The 12,434-nt window shown below is 39.9% G+C and overlaps 1 protein-coding gene across 2 annotated transcripts in view; it reads left to right on the top strand.

Annotated features, from left to right (window-relative positions):
- Positions 1–12,434, top strand: part of LOC143856917 (acyl-CoA hydrolase 2-like) — an 85,484-nt gene that overhangs the window by 47,188 nt on the left and 25,862 nt on the right. For both annotated transcript variants that reach the window (XM_077367167.1, XM_077367168.1), the window contains 2 exons: positions 687–773; positions 3,953–4,065. In XM_077367167.1, coding sequence (XP_077223282.1) covers positions 687–773; positions 3,953–4,065 — 200 coding nt within the window. The remainder of the gene's footprint in view (positions 1–686; positions 774–3,952; positions 4,066–12,434) is intronic.

Raw genomic sequence — 12,434 nt, 5'->3', positions numbered from 1 at the left:
TGGATTGTCGTTTTACAAAAAATCGCAAAAAATTGTGATTTTTTGAAAATGCTGGTGATATTTGTGATTGAAGACTAACATCCATTTGAAGATCTAATATTTGTTTTTAGGGAGCTTTGTTGTTTTTAGGATTTTTACCTTAATTTTGTTTTTATAAAAAATGAAGAAGAAACATGAGTGTTTGAACATATCATTATGCTGGCTATGCTATTTGCTGGCACTCATTTTAAATTGCCAATTTATCCAGATGTCTGTGGATTCTTATAGAATCAGGGAACTCATTCTCTTGCATAAGGCCTATGATTTCCTGTAGCGCCAAATGTTTGTTTGGGAATTTTAACTAGTGTGTGTTGAGATGATATTTAGATGTCAAACAAATAAAGATTAGCATGGCTAAATAGCGATAGTTTCTATGATGCTTATTCTTTGTACCTACATGATGTCACATAATTCATGCTTATCTTAATGATTTCATTTTCTTTCTCTGCTACACAGATTTGTATCCCACATCCTATTTTAGTTATAATTTGCAGTAATGTATTCACATGCTTACTTTCCTTTTGTGCTAATTATAAGAGAATTTTTTACTTCTTTGTTTAAGTGATTGGAGTTTCCATATTTGAAGAAAACATATTTGGGAACTCATATGACACGAGCTTTATTTCGTCTCCATTATTGTTTGCAGGCTTTGGCAGCAGCTTGTAAGACTGTGGATTGCTTTAAGCTTGTGCATAGTTTGCACGGTTGTTTTCTTCGAGCTGGGGATCTTAGCTGTAAGGACATTACTTTAAGTGAAATATTTTAAATATGATAGATCGTTGGGTTGAGAGCTAAGTCACATGAGTTCTCTTTTCTCCACTTCGCTGCTTTTCTCTTCTCTTCACAATCTTCTTTTACCATTGTATGCCCAAGTAGGGATCGGGATCTTTGAACAATAACAGGGTCTAGAGCATGATCTAATGTTTTTACTCTTCCTTTATCTCTTATTGACTTGAGGATCTTTCCTTCTCTGATTCAGAGTTGTGCATTGTGGATCTTACCTTCTTTGGTATCAAAGTCATTGACATCTCAAATTTTCACTAATAAAAAACAAGATTAATTTTTCATTTGAACCTACTCGCAAGAAAACATTGCGAACATCATTAGAAACAAGTGAGTCTATGTTGGTCCAAGTTCGGGCAAGCTCATTAACCACGTTGTTAGCATGATGGAGTATTGGAGTAAAAGAGATGGGGATTTCGACAGAATCTTCAAAATATGACTAGGAAAATTGCCAAAGGTTGAACCATTGGGCTTACAATACGAACAAGTGTCCTTGTTGCAGACAAGCCAACTGCCCATTGGTGCTCCATCCTGACAAATTAATAGCACTCACAAAGTCCTCTTCCACTAAACGTGCCTACCTTCTTGATCCAAAGTTAATTTGTAATCTTTTCAATAACCCTCTAATTTTTACCTCACTAGAACCATCCATACTAATGCCCCCGTGTCAATAGAATCATCTCTAAGCAAGTGAAGTGACTGATACCAACATTTTCTGGGTTACCTATATTAAGATATTGAAATTCAACTTTATAAAATTTTGAGGTGGGGAATCCACCGGACAATGTTTCTCATTAGCTTTTCTGCACCAAGTAATCGCCTTCCACTTCTATTGTGATTCAGCGCTGAGAGTTTCCATTTTTGGATAGTTTATTTTTTGGACCAATTTCTATTTTCTGACCACTTTCTATTTTTGCCTTGGCGCAACGGTAAGGTTGCTCCATTGTGACCTGGTGGTCACTGGTTCGAGTCACGGAAACAGCCTCTCTGCTAAGCAGGGGTAACGCTGTGCACATCTAGCCCTCCCCAAACCCCAGAATGGCGGGAGCCTCGTGCACTGGGCCGCCCTTTTTTCTAGTTTTGGCTGGTTTCTTTTTTGGTATGTTGTTATCCTAGATGTTGGAGCTGCCACATCAGATAGGACCCACATTTTACCTTGACTTATCACCTTTTTTTACCCATTAACCGTGCCATGGCCCACTTAAGCCACTTAACAAATGTCACTTAAGGTAAGTCACTTAAGAGATGCTTATAGCCAATTGGATCAAAGCAACACCCCCGCCACCCCAAAATAAAAAAGGCAGCCACAAGGCAGCAGCCATCTCTCTCTCTCTCTCCCTCTCCTTTCTCTCCTCCTTTCTCCTCTTCCTTTTTCTTTCTCCCATGTCTTGTTCCTTGATGTCCCAGCCCCCTTATGTATTGTCCGCTACTCCCCCACCACAATTTATCATTTCCCCTTGACATCACCCTTCATCCCTGTACAATACGGCGGCCGATAACCACCTCCGTTCTCTCTTACACCCCACGACCTCCAACTCTGCTGGTTGCAACCTTGTCTGCCATTCTTTTCCTTCTACTCATCTTCTTCTCACACTGCTGTCTATAGTTTCTGTCCCAATGTTTTCTTGATGTCTTTTCTTCTATACTGCAGTCCACTTTACCTCTTTGTTGTCCTTTGCTGCCCCCGTCGGCGTTAATTGTGTGGCCCACATTGGGACCCACACATTGAGTTGGACTCCAAACTCTTCTTGAAGTCTCCCACTTAGTGATTTATTTTAAAAGGCAATTTTAGATGATAAATCCCATACTATCTTCAGGATAAATTAATAATATCTAATTAGTGGTGTGGTGTCATTAGAACTCCTAGTTCTAATCAAATTAGATTCTATAAATATCTCTCTCTTCTTGATGGGACGAGAAAGAGATATTAAGAGATAAAGAATTCCATCCAAAGGGGTTCCTGGTCTGAGAAGGAAGAGAGCCTGTGATTCCCTCAATCAAGTCATAAGGCCTTCATCAGATTAGACGAACTCCTTTCAATGTTTGTGGTGCGCACGGGGTAGATCGATACATTCACTAGGACCGATTGCCAGAATTTTTAGCTTCATGATCTAATCGCCGTGGCCGAGGTACGCTTCCACTAACTACTATGTGTAATTCTAGGTTAACAATTGGTACCGGAGCCACCTTTGGATTATGGTGATTGATCCAGATTGATTAATTGATTTTATTGTTGAAAATTTCGGATCAATTTTCTATCAATTTAACCGTTCTATATTTGATCCGGAAACGGATTGATGAATGGTTTTGGAAGTGATTTTGCACACTACCATCGAAGGGGTAGATCATAGTAAATTGATTTGAATCATTGGGATGATATGTTAATGGATATATGATCCGAGTAGTAGTAAAGGATCGATATTGCTCATTGATCCGTGTAAGTTTAGGTCAAGTGGTTGCCCGTGCTCTGCCTGCGCCTGCGCCTGCGCCTTGTTTCTTCTATATGTCCATCATTCTGGGAACTATATCGCTGGACTAGTAGAATCGATGGCGTCGCCGGCTTCATCTGTCGTTGGTGGCTGGTGGTGGTTTGGAGACACTCAGCACAAATGAAACCACAAACAAAAGGGAAATCACTGCTTTGACTCTCCAACAACTTTTCTCCCATTGTATTTATAATAGTCACTTTAGTCAATGACAATAATGTGCCTTTTATATAGTACATAAACTAAGGGGTATAGTGGTAATATCCTCTCTACTTATATATGTAAAATGTGTTATGTATACTTGTTTAAAAAAGCATCTCCATACGACGTATATACACCCCAGTAGTGGTGCCTATAAGCCGTCTATGTGAGGTTTAATTTTGAGTTGGAACATTAAAATTTTTTCAAAGACGATCGTGATGCCTCTATTCCATTCATCCATGATTTTAGTGTTTGAAGTTTTCATTATAAGATTTCATATAGCTTCTTGATTGTGTGGATCTTTCTAACTTAATGTAATGCATCTTTTTTTTATTTGAATGGAGTGACATATCAGGTCCATTTTTTTTCTATTTTCACATAGCATTTTGACGCTTGATACAAGCTTTTATGTTCTTCCTTGATTCATCAATATATTTTTGCAGTACCGATTATATATCAGGTTCATCGTGCACGTGATGGGAATAGCTTTGCTACCCGACGAGTTGATGCAACACAACAAGGAAATGTCATGTTCACTTTGCTTGCTTCTTTTCAGGTAATGCATTCTATCCATTCAATCATTTTCTCACTAGATTTAGTAACATGTTTAGAAATATTAATTATAGGCTTTAAATGGTTTAAATTTTAATCACTTTAGTGGCCTACTGTGTGCTCCTTTTTCTTTAATAAAAAAGTTTTCTGTCTTTTCTTTCTTGTTTTTTTTTTTTTTTTTGAGACTGGAAAACCATGTATGTCAAGAATGGGATTTCTTTCTTGTTTTTCTGTTTGATATCTTCTATAGAAAAGTGTTTGCTGAAAGGTTTGACATTTACAAGTTCTTTCTATCACAGTTCAAATTAGAAATCTCTAAAAAGTAAAACACATTCATTGGTCAGATGTTATTTAGATTATTGTGGATTGTGGATGTGGTATTTCCTCTCTTCTAGATTAGTAAATCAAGGTTGAAAAACTACAGGAGAAAAAATAAGAAACCGGAAGAGAAGAAGAGACAAAGAGATAATGAGTAGACAAAGGAATAAGAGATGAGGAAGGGAGGTGTTTGAGTGGTTGGAGAAAACCCCCACCCATGGACTTCTCTTTTTTATTTTTGCGCAAAAAATAAGAGATAAATAAGGTTCATTGACATAAGTCACAAACATAGGCAACTTTATCACATGGAAAGGATTAAAGTACAAAACTACGCATCTACACTAAAAACCACAATAAAAATTAATAAACCCCATTTCACCTTTCAACAATGCAAAAGATGGGTCCCATCCAGCCTTTATTCTTCTACCTGCATGTCCAGCTTGTCAATAACATCACGAAGATGAACCCGGACTGTAGCCTTTCACAAGTATATTAGCCAAGTGAGAGGCAGACCAAACAACTAGAATGGAGATAGTATGAGAAGACACTTTCTCATGGACAGAGTGACATTCCAACACTATGTGCTTAATCCTCTGATGAAAAACTGGATTAGATAAAATATGTATGACGGCATGACAATATATTTTCCATAAGCTCAGATGTAGCACGAACCATCGATCAATATTCAATTTCAGCTAAAGAACGGGCAAAACAACAGATTGCTTCGTACTCTTCTATGTCACCAAATTACTACCAACATACCATACCTGCTGATAGACCGTCTAGCCTCAGACAAGCCAACCCAATCAGCATCACAGTATCCGCTAACATCCAAGCGATCATGACTCTGATACAGTATACCTTTACTCGGTGATTCTTTCTATTACGTTAGAATGCAAATAACATCCTCATAATGATGTTTTTATCGTTTATGCATGAATTGACTTCCCAGCATAAGGTCTGAATATGTAAGAGTCAAATAAATAAGATTCCCAATTAAATGCTGATAGTCTCTTCTTCATCTATCACTTGAGTGATTTAATCGGTGAAGATGTCTACCTTAAAATTCTATAAATGGCTGGTAAAATATAAAGGATTTAATAACACCTTCTCCAACAGCTCAAGCTTTTGGAGTAACTGGTTGTTTCACAATGGCTACCAGATGAGAATTGCTAAATGCATCCATAAACTGGCTACTCAGGTTCACTACATGTAATATGTTTGGATGAGTAACTGTGAGGCATATTGGTGTATAATAACACCTTCTCCAACAGCTTAAGCTTTTGGAGTAACTGGTTGTTTCACAATGGCTACCAGATGAGAATTGCTAAATGCATCCATAAACTGGCTACTCAGGTTCCCTACATGTAATATGTTTGGATGAGTAACTGTGAGGCATATTGGTGTACAAACAACCTTCTTATCCATTGCCACATCGTTTAATAGTTTTTTGTTGTACAAAATGTACTCACACCCACATCCATACATACGTAACTTCTGGAAGGAATAGTGGGGGCAAGTAACTTCTACTTTTTTGTTCAAGCAAAGCTTCCTCTTCATGCTTAGGCGTCAATCCATTTAATACAAGTGTACTTTGGTCTTATATATGGCCAGTTAACATCACTTAGCAATCAACTGAAAACGAGGGATCCTCCAACTTACAAGTTTATGTTTTCCGTATCCTAAGCTCCATTAGAGAAGAGAAAGAAGAAAGAAGAAAGGAGAGAGAGGAGAAGAAGAGAAGAGAGAGTAGAATGACTCTCCCTCTCATAACATGTATTATATATATGTAACTAGGGTTCGTGTTCAATGTCTAAAATAATTGGGTATGTAATTACACCGCTTCGTCTAACACTCCTCCTCAAGCTAGAGTTTATATGTCATACATCCTCAGCTTGGCACGCATATCATTTAACTTCGCTATGTCTAGTGGTTTAGTAAACATGTCAGCTGGCTGATTGCCCAATCTAGTGAAAACATTACGTATTTCCGCTTTTTCAATCTTCTCATGAATGAAGTGGCAATCCACCTCAATGTGCTTCGTCTTCTCATGGAAGACTGGATTTCAACCAATATAAACCGTTGCCTTTTTATCCCAATATAGTGATGCTGGAGATGAGGAATGCAAGCCAATCTCTTTGACAAAAAAGATCTCAATCAGATCATTTCACCACACGTATGGGCTATGGTCAATACTCCGCTTCAGCCCTTGAACGGGCTACCACATCTTGCGTTTTACTTATCCATGAAACTAAGTTGCCTCCCACGTATGTGCAGTACCCCTGTAGTAGACCTCCTATACACAGGTGACCCAGCCCAATGTGCATCAGTACAGTCCTGTAATCTCATGTGATTATGCCTTTTCCTTTACCAAGAGCTTTCTTCAGGTATCTTACAATCTGGGTAACTGCTATGCAATGAGATGGTGAGCTCATGAAGTGACTCACCACGCCGACTGCAAATGAGATATCTGGACGGGTCAAAGTGAGATAAATCAATTTTCCATTTAATCTTCTGTATCTACCTTGATCCTCTAGTAAATCCTCTTGATCATGATAGAGTTTGATATTACGATCCATGGGTACTTTAGCAGGTCTCACTCTCAAGAGTAGTGTTTCTTCCAATATATCTATTGCACATTTTCTTTGTGACAGAGACAATCCACCACGTGAATAGGCTACCTCCACTCCTAGAAAATACCTAACGTGACCAAGATCTTTTGTGTAAAATTCCTTCTCAAGAAAATCATTCAGTCCTTGTATGCCTTATCTATTACTCCAAGTAATAATAATGTCATCCACATAAATGATTAGGATGGTGTATCCTTCGTCAAAAGGGCGGCCTAGTGCACGAGGCTCTTGCCATGGCGAGATCTAGGGAGGGCTAGATGTATCCTTCGTCAAACTGAGAGCTAAAATCAGGATGGTCAACAACACATTGTTCCATGCCAAATTGCATAACTGGCTTGCTAAGCTTGAGGAGATTGTTTAAGGTCATAAAAGCTTTACGCAGACGGCATATTGCATGCTTCATCTCCCCCTGTGCAACATACCCTGGAGGTTGCACCATAAAGACTTGTTCCTATAGGTTATTATGTGGAAAGGCATTTTTTATATCCAATTGATAAAGCGTCCAGCCCATGCTCACTGCCATATAAATCAGAATACAAGTGGAAGGAATTTTGGAAACTGAAGAGGTTTATGTGTAATCAATGCAAAAGGTCTGTATGTACTCTTTGGCAACCAGCTGTGCTTTCAATCTTTCAACTGTCCCATATGGTAAGTTTTTCACGGAAAATACCTAACGACAACAAAGAGGGACCAACTGCCAAGTATCATTACAGTGAAGTGCACCCATCTCAAAATCCATTGCGGCTTGCCAACCTGGATGAGCTAATGCTTCTGCAATAGAATGAGGAAGAGAAACAGAGGACATGATAGATAGAATAGAACGGTAAACAGGCAAAAGACGAGAATAAGAAACAACATTAGAAATCAAATGTACAACAGAATGAGAACGTGTGCGAGAAAAAACTTGTGCATCATCAACTATAACAGAGGGAACATGTACTTGAGGGTTGGAGTCAGATCTGTTAGGCTGAGAAGGACGTGGGTCGCATGAAGGGCGGTCCACACAAGTAGGGAGAACAATTAGTCGAGTACCACAGGAGTAAACCTGCACTGGAGAAGGTGAATAAGACAAAGCCGAGGATGGTAAAGGAAGAGGAAGTGGAGGATCACCAGTAGACATGTTAGGAGAGTCCGCGAAATATGTGGTATCCTAAAAAAAGGTGACATCGACAGACACATCGACAACTTAGGACTGTAACAGAGGTAGCCCATTTGGGTCCTGGAGTAGCTAAGGAATATGCACTTCTCTGCATGGGGATCAAGCTTATCCAGACAGGAGATAGATTATGTACAAAGCAAACACAAGCAAAAACTCGAAGAAGAAGAAGAAATGGCTAGCCAGATGGGTGCAAAATAGAGAAAGGGGTCGGATGATTCTAAGCAGAAGATGGAAGACGATTTGCTAAGAAACGTGTAGTGAGGACAACATCAGCCCAAAAAGGCTTCGAGACCTGCATCTGTAACACAGTGGTTCATGCAATATCCAGAAGATACCTAAGTTTCCTCTCGGCAACCCCATTCTGCCGAGAAGTGTAGGCACAAGGATTGATGAATAATACCACAATTTTCTAAGAATTGCTGAAAGCCATTAGATGTAGAGAAGTATTCACGATAATTATCGCCACGCAAACATTTAATTGATCAATTATATTGATTAGAAATTTCAGAATAAAAAAACAAAATGCTCTAAATACCTTAGAACAATCTTTTATTAAGAATAGCCATGCCATTCTCGAAAAGTCATCAACAAAGACAACGAAATATTTAAAGCCAAACAAAGATGTAGTCCAACATGGACCCCATATTTCTGAATGGACTAACTAGGACTCTTTTACACGACTAACAACTCTAGAATAAAAAGAGATGCGATGTTTAATAAACTGACAAGACTCACACTGAAATTGACTTATTGGACTATAAACAAGCGAAGAATGCTGTAGCTTTTCCACAGGAGGGTGGCCCAAATGTCAATGCCATTGATGCCAGTCAATAGAACTCCGTAAAGCTGTAGCAGTAACCTTCTGATCAAAATAATATAGCCTGTCCACTTCATGACCCGAACCAATCTTCCTCCCAGATTGTAGATCCAAAAACATACAACAAGGAAAGAAAGTGATAGAACAATGAAGATTTTTTTTAGTGAGTTGACTAAAAGCGAGCAAATTAAACGGAAAACACGGGACATAAGAAAGAGAGGAAAGGGATTGGCCAGAATTAGGAGAGGCGACCCCAACCCTAGAAACCGAAAAGGTAGTCCCATCAGCCATTATAACAAAATTACCGGACGAAGAATATGACTAAAATGAAGTAAACTAGATTGACCATTCATATGGTTGGAGGCTTCAGAGTCAATGAGCCAAGAGCCAGAACTATTGAGAAAACAGGATGGGGTGCTACCTTCCTTGGTGAGAGTGGATGTAGGATGTATGCCTTTCTCCTTGGACCTCAAAAATTCCTTATATTCAGCATGGGAAATAACCAAGTATCAATTGGCTCAACAGGACCATAGGAAGCTCCATCAGAGTAGAACCAGAAGCAATAGCCATGAAAACACAAACAACAAAGGATTTAGGAAACCAACCAACGACAAGAACCACCAACAAGGAATCAAACCAAACCACACCAACGGCAAGCATAACTACTGACATATCATACAAGAGCCATCAGAAACTATCCAGACACAAGCCACATAACTTGTGCGAGCGAAGTAAACAGCAACTCAAGCCCCATTGGGACACACGTCAATGGCGAAATACCATGAAGAGAAAACAACCAAGTGTGACTCACATCTGAAGTGCACAACAACGATGAAGGTCCCGAATGAAGAAGCGAAGTTGAACCAAGCTCGAAAAATGAAGAAGGTGGAGTGTGCAACCCGAACAACCAAGGGTTGGTGGGAATGGTAAAACGGATGTTGAAAAATACCAAAAAACTAGGATCGAATAACCCAAAAAGGGTTGTCCGAAGGATTGGGATGGGAAGATGGGTGCGGCTAGGGCTTGTAGTGAGGGGTAGGGTGGTGCGACTTGTTAGGATTTGGAGTTTAGGGTCGTTCGGCAAAGAGAGTGAAATATTGGGGGGGGGGGGATACAGTAGGGGTGACGGCTCCGCAACCGAAACCCAATTAGGGTCGTTTTGTTGAAATTCAATACGAGAAAAAATAGTCGTTGATTAGATTCCGTTGGATTTCGGCCGAAATTTTGAAATTTCAGCCAAAATTTCAGTTTCAGTGAGGACCGAAACGCATTCCGAAACCGAAATTTGAAACCATGTTTGGTACCATGTTGGCCGTATCCCAAGTTCCATTGGAGAAGAGAAAGAAGTAAGCTGAGACTGAACTACGAAGTCTGGAATTTAAGTGCATTTTTAATTCCCAAGCTCCACTGGGCACAAAATAGGGGGGTGGCGGCTCCACAACTGAAACCGTACTAGGGCTTTTTTCTCCACTTCTTCAAGACCCTAATCAGAACCTTTAGCTTTGGTACCTTGTTTGTCGTATCCCAAGCTCCATTGGAGAATAGAAAGAAGAAAGCTGCGATTGAACCACAAAGTCAGGAATTTTAGTGCATTTTTCACATATTTTTCATCATGTACTTTCACCACACATTAAATTCATGCAGTTTTGTGATGCAAGTAATGTATCTCAAATCCTTTGGGAAGTTATTAGATTTGGTTTTTAAACCTTAACCCGGTTAATCAAGTATGGTGATTGTTAGAAGTGGATAAGGAAAGAGGAGAAGAAGAATAGCGAGGGAGAAGATGGTGAGATTCTCCACTAAGGAGTCCTCCCATGTAAATGATGTATATATAGGCTCAACTAGGGCAACATGTGTACAAAGACTACAATACCCCTCATACTACAAATAATGACTAAATTACCCATACATACTCTTCAACACTCCCCCCCTCAATCTATAGTGTATATACTATGGAACTCTAACTTGGTACAAATAAAACTACAATACCCATCCAAACAACTGTAAAGCCCATACAACAAAAAAAGATAATCATCCCATACACACGGCCCAGCTTGGTACAACACTCCTCTCAAGATGATGTGGTGAATAAATAATGAAAAACATAACAAAAAATAGCAATGGCCACAAGAATACAACAGCGAGGTCAACGCACATTAGAAAAGAACAACCCTCCTGAAGTAGCACTACGGCGAAGGCGATCACAGCAGGGCCTCCCCTGAATGAGAATTCGACTAATAAATCTGCAGACCACGAATGATCGAACGGAGACACCTTGACAGGGAAATAGCAGCGATCCATCGAGCAAAATAAGCACCAAAGGTGCGCACACGAGCAAGGACGATGCAACATGACCACCGACGATGCACCACGAGCAGAGTTCAGGTGAACATCACATCGCTAATAGAAGAAGAGCCGCAACCCATAAGGAAATATAAAATCAGCCAACAACCACAAGGATCAACCACCAACCAATAGGGGCACAACAAAGTGACGCACAACAACCAACCAACGATGGCAAAACATCACATCGTCAGATAACAAGGCCGAAATCAACGCCAATGACCCCAAATATAGCCACCAGTAACGACAAGGCCGAAAGCAAAGCTAATGATAAGGCATATAGCCACTGACAACAATAAGGCCGAATGCAACGCAAATGACCGGGCATATTGCCACCACCAACAACGAGGCTGAAAGCAACACTAATGACCGGGCATATAGCCACCAACAACAATGTGGATTGCTACGCAAACCACTACAATCACAAAAAAAGGCATAAAATTACGCGTGTAGAAGTACCAATAAGGTGGATTGCAACGCAAACTACAACAATGACAAAAGGCATAAAACTACGCCAAGAAACTATACTCATTATGTAGAAGCATCAACAACATGACTCACAAAGCGAGTCCACGAACAACACCAAGCATGAACGGAACCAACCAACAATGTGAAGAACTAACCAACAAAGAACAACAATGATCTCAACCATGATCAACCCAACCAACAAACTAACCACAACCACAACCAACCCAACCAACCACAAGCAATAAATCAACAACCAACCACAACCATTCAAAAAACCCCTGTCCACCAACAAACTAACCAAAAGACTACCAATAAAGAATGGAGAACAACATCAACTAGAGAAGACAACAAGACAGAAGAGGAAGAACAACCACCGACAGGGAACTCCATGTTGAACAACCACCAACAAGACTATCAACAAGGAATGATGAAATGACATCAACTTGAGTCACCAACAACACACCAACGAAGAGGGCGGGACTACATCAACCCTGAGACGACAACAAGACAACAACATAACAACGACAAGGCAACACTCCATCCTTGTAACTACATGAGGCCTTCAACATTCCCCCTCAAGTTGAGGCCATAGGTATGACATCTCTCTTAGAAATTTCAACGAACACTTGGCATGCACC

The sequence above is a fragment of the Tasmannia lanceolata genome, unplaced genomic scaffold, assembly GCF_043159265.1.
Source record: "Tasmannia lanceolata isolate RefF3 unplaced genomic scaffold, GAP_Taslan_0.1 ptg000024l, whole genome shotgun sequence".
Taxonomy (NCBI): domain Eukaryota; kingdom Viridiplantae; phylum Streptophyta; class Magnoliopsida; order Canellales; family Winteraceae; genus Tasmannia; species Tasmannia lanceolata.
Note: the sequence above shows the minus strand (reverse complement) of the source record. Positions and strands in the feature narration are given on the sequence as shown.